General features: G+C 41.4%; 1 protein-coding gene across 1 annotated transcript; it reads left to right on the plus strand.

Moving 5' to 3' along the window:
• The first annotated feature begins 2975 nt into the window (after window positions 1–2975).
• Window positions 2976–3419, plus strand: LOC149253657 (uncharacterized). The gene has a single exon (XM_089454559.1). It carries the CDS (start codon window positions 2976–2978, stop codon window positions 3417–3419), a length of 444 nt encoding a protein of 147 aa, XP_089310685.1.
• The last annotated feature ends 837 nt before the right edge of the window (window positions 3420–4256 follow it).

Genomic DNA, 4256 nt, shown 5'->3' on the forward strand with positions numbered 1-4256 from the left:
CTCAACAATTATTTTATACCCTATTCTTTACTCAATAAAATCTTAAAATTGTTGGAGAATAAATTCAATGTTATTTTAACTTTCAAAAATTAAATTTGCAATGAAAATAAAATAGGGAAATAAATCGTACAATAGCAGAAAACTCTGTCCAAAACAATCTCCCTTCACTTTATATTACTCAAGAAAATTAGGGCCTAGTCCCACAAAGAATACACAAAAAAAGCACAGCTGCTTGGAACGTGGAAATCGGCCTCAAGAAATTCAGCCCTTGGAAATCTACCCTCCGAGAAGAAGTTGGCCCTTGGAGAATTCGGCCTCCCTCACCAGCAAATCAACCCCTCCTCCTCTTGTATGTCCCTGTCACACATGAGAAAAATCAGCCCCTAGATATTTCGGCCTCGCTCTCCTAGACTCAGCCTCCCTAAATTTTGCTCCTGAAATTTCATTGTTGCAATCCTTTTCCCTTCTTTTTAGTGTTGAAGTCTCTCACTCCTTGATAAAATTGCTCTCTCAATAATAGCAATGTATCTTCATGCTTTCCATAGGTTCTCTTTATAATTTCTCCATGGGCCAAATCCATAATCTCCAAAGTGATAGACAAATAAGATTAAATCCTAGCCTTGTTAGATCAATGGTGGAGATTAGATCTAAGCCACTTAAATAATTTAATATTTATCCTTAGATAAACATTATCGCAAATTCAACATTAATTAAATAATTAATCAAAATGTGCTCTTTCCTAAGTTAAAAAAACAGGAACGAGATCATATTAGTTGCTACTCTCGAACAACCACCTAAAGAGGACTTTTTCTCTTGCATGCTAGACACAAGACTATGCAGAATACCCTCTAAAGATACAAAATCAACACTCCCTCCTAGCAAGGAAGGGATTCTTCACAGCCCCAATCTTGTCTCTATAGAAAACAAATTTCCCCTTCACCAGAGGCTTGTTGAGAACATATACTACCTGCTACCCAATGGAAACGTACTACAATCTCACAGCACCTATTTCGACCCTATCTTTGGTGAAGTGGTACGTGATCTTTATATACTTAGACCTATTATCAAACACTGGATTCTTCAAAAGCTTGATGCAGCTTTGATTGTCACGGTGAATCATTGTAGGCCCCATCTCAAGACCAAACAAACCTAAGAGCATCTTGCAAAGCCATATCGCCTCACAACTTGCCAAACTCATTGCCATGTACCTGACCTCTACTAAGCTAAGTTCCATTAGGTATTGCTTCTTACTAAACCACAAGATCAATGTTGACCCCAAGCTAAAACGACATCCAAATGTGCTCTTCTTATCCATTGCACTCGCAGCCTAGTCTGAATCTATATAGCCCTGCAACTTCACTCCACCAACTCACATATCTCAGTCCAAAGTCCATTGTACTACACAAATACCTCGATTCCATCATGAATTGGTTGTGTGTATTCATAGCAAAACATATATTCGGCCTAGTATTAACCAAATACATCAACGACTCAACCAACTACTTGTACAATGTGGGATACACCAACTCACCCTTAGAAGCATTAAGCTTCCTCAAGTTGGTAATTATGGGTGGGAACATTGTCCTGCAATCCTCCATCATGAATCTCTTCAAACTTGACATCTTAGCTAACTACTATCTTCCTTTGCCTTGAAGTGTAGACCTTGTAGCCTTTTGAGATCTCACTGTATGCAACAAAAACCTCTCTCTCAGATGAGGGCTCTAGCTTAGTCCTCTTCTTGATAGAATATGGACATACACTAGGCTACCGAAGATGCGAAGGTGGCTCACCATCGGTCTCACTCCTGTAAATGCCTCCTCAGGAGTCTTGTCCTCCATTGCCTTGTGAGGAATCATATTATGTAGGTACATTGTTGTGTTACAAGCCTCCACCCACAAGAACATAGGCATCCTAAACATGGATCATTGCCTTTGTTACTCCGACTATAACCCTGTTCTTCCTCTCTGCCACAACATTCTACTATGGATACAACTTGAGTGGGCCTAATGGTTAAGAACATGTGTTTCTTCCTACAAGGTCACAGATTCAAAACGAGAGGGGGCAGAGTATGTATGCCTTTGTCGACTTAGCAATCAAATCACTGCGCAGAGGTAAATGCCCGGAAGAATACACAACAACACAACGAAGACACATGGTTGTCCGTGCTGCAGGTTATCAATTTTTCTAGCTACATGTAAATGCCCAAAGGAATACACAACAACACAACGGAGACACATGGTTGTCCGTGCTACAGATTATCAATTGATTGCGAGGCAACTGTACAAATTAGGCCTTGATCAAGTATTGTGCAGATGTATCCTAGACCACGAGAGGCAAGATGTATTGTGGGAGTGTCATTCAAGGGTTGCAAGAGGTCATGTTGGAGGGAAGGCCACCACAAGGAAAGTATTGCAGGTGGGGCTCTGGTGGCCCAGAGTTTTCAGAGATGCAAAGGAATATTCCAAAAGGTGTGATGTTTGCCAAAGGGTTGGAAAGCCATCACACCAAGATGAACTGCCTCTGCAACCAATACAAGCACTGCAAGTTTTTGAGAAATGGGCAATTGACTTTATAAGACCTATCAATCCATTGGCACACCGCTCCCACACCAGATATATCATCACCGACACAGAGTACCTTACCAGATGGGCAAGAGCCGCACTAGTTAAAGATTGTACTGCAGATACCGCTACCAGATTTATTTTTGAGAATATCATCACCTGATTTGGGTTCCCTCGAAGCCTCACTAGTGATCAGGGGACCCATTTCATTAATGAAACAATTGCCTCATTACTCCAAAACTTCATGCTACAACACCATAGGAGCAGCCTATATCGCCCTCAGTGGAGGCTTTCAACAAGATCTTAGAGAGGGGACTAACCAAGATATGCTCAGCCAATAGGGACGATTGGGATGAGCAGGTGCCATCTACTCTATGGGCCTATCGCATAACTATTAAACGCTTACACAAGCATATGACTCTCCAACTAGTATATGGACGAAAGGCAATAATACCCGCCGAGTTAACTATTCCCAGCCTTTTCATTGTGCGGGCCAATCATATGATGGAGGAAGAATCAATTCTGAAGCAGTTGGAGGAACTTTGGGAACTGGATGAGGCTAGGTTCATGGCAGATTTCCATCAAATGGTCAAAAAGCAAAGGCAGAAGGCATGGCACGATAAGCATATTAAGCAAAAATCATTTACAGTGGGAGGACATGTTCTACTATATGATAGCAAATTCTTGAAGTTTCCCGAAAAGTTGCAGATGCATTGGTTGGGACCTTTTATTGTTGCAGAAGTGAAGGAATCAGGAGCTGTCAAGCTTGCGCAACTGGATGGTGTCTTACTGCCAGGATGGGTGAATGGTGCACGCCTGAAACCCTTCCAGGGATCAAACAATTCCACTCCAAATTGATGCATCTCCAAAAGGAGACCATAGGTAGGATTAGGTAGAGTCAGTTAGTTCTTTGTCATGTATTAGTTGTGTCTGTTAAATTGGTTGGTCAACTATTTCAGTTGAAGTTAGTCTAGAATAAATCTCTTGTCAGGTCTCTTCCAGTTGCGGAGGTATTTCCACCCCACCGCAACTGTTTGTGGTCAGGGAGCCACATGTGTTAGGGATCGTATTCTTAATAATTAGGCAATAATTCCCAGTGTCAGTTTAAATTTGTGTTAAATCTTTCCCATAATACCCATTATCAACTCCTAAGTGCCTCCCATCACATCGCCATAATTACCCATCAACTACACGCTCGTTTTTAAGTTTTGCATCATCCGAGTCAAGTCCAGCTCAACCGTCATCAGTTAACACGATTAAGACCCAAAGGGGAAAGTTGTCATAGTAATTAGTTAAGCGGTCTAGTTAGAAACGTCATGTCGATCTTTTCTACTTGATCTGCATCGCAACAACAAGTTTTTCAGAACTCGGAGCTAAGGAGATAGAATTGCCAAATCTGGAGTTTGCTTCCAATTTCCATTGTCTCAAGCCCAAGTTCAAGCCCCCTATGTTTTGTGTATATCAGTGTTGTTCTAAAACAATGACGAAGGTTGTGATCTTTGTCCCAGAGGTCGAATTTGATGAAAGAATCACGAAGAGAGAGCCTCTCTATGGAAAATATGATAAGGCAGTGCTTGTTGACAACGACCTCTCAGACTCCTTTCAATTTCTAGCACTTAAGCGAGAGGTCTACACCAAACCAGTAGTCAAGGTTGATGGAAGTCAATCCATCAAGTTGCAGAGAACTTCAGGGGA

The sequence above is a fragment of the Pinus tabuliformis genome, chromosome 7 (assembly GCF_031772625.1).
Source record: "Pinus tabuliformis cultivar Carrire ecotype Pingquan chromosome 7, CPIR1, whole genome shotgun sequence".
Taxonomy (NCBI): Eukaryota; Viridiplantae; Streptophyta; class Pinopsida; order Pinales; family Pinaceae; genus Pinus; species Pinus tabuliformis.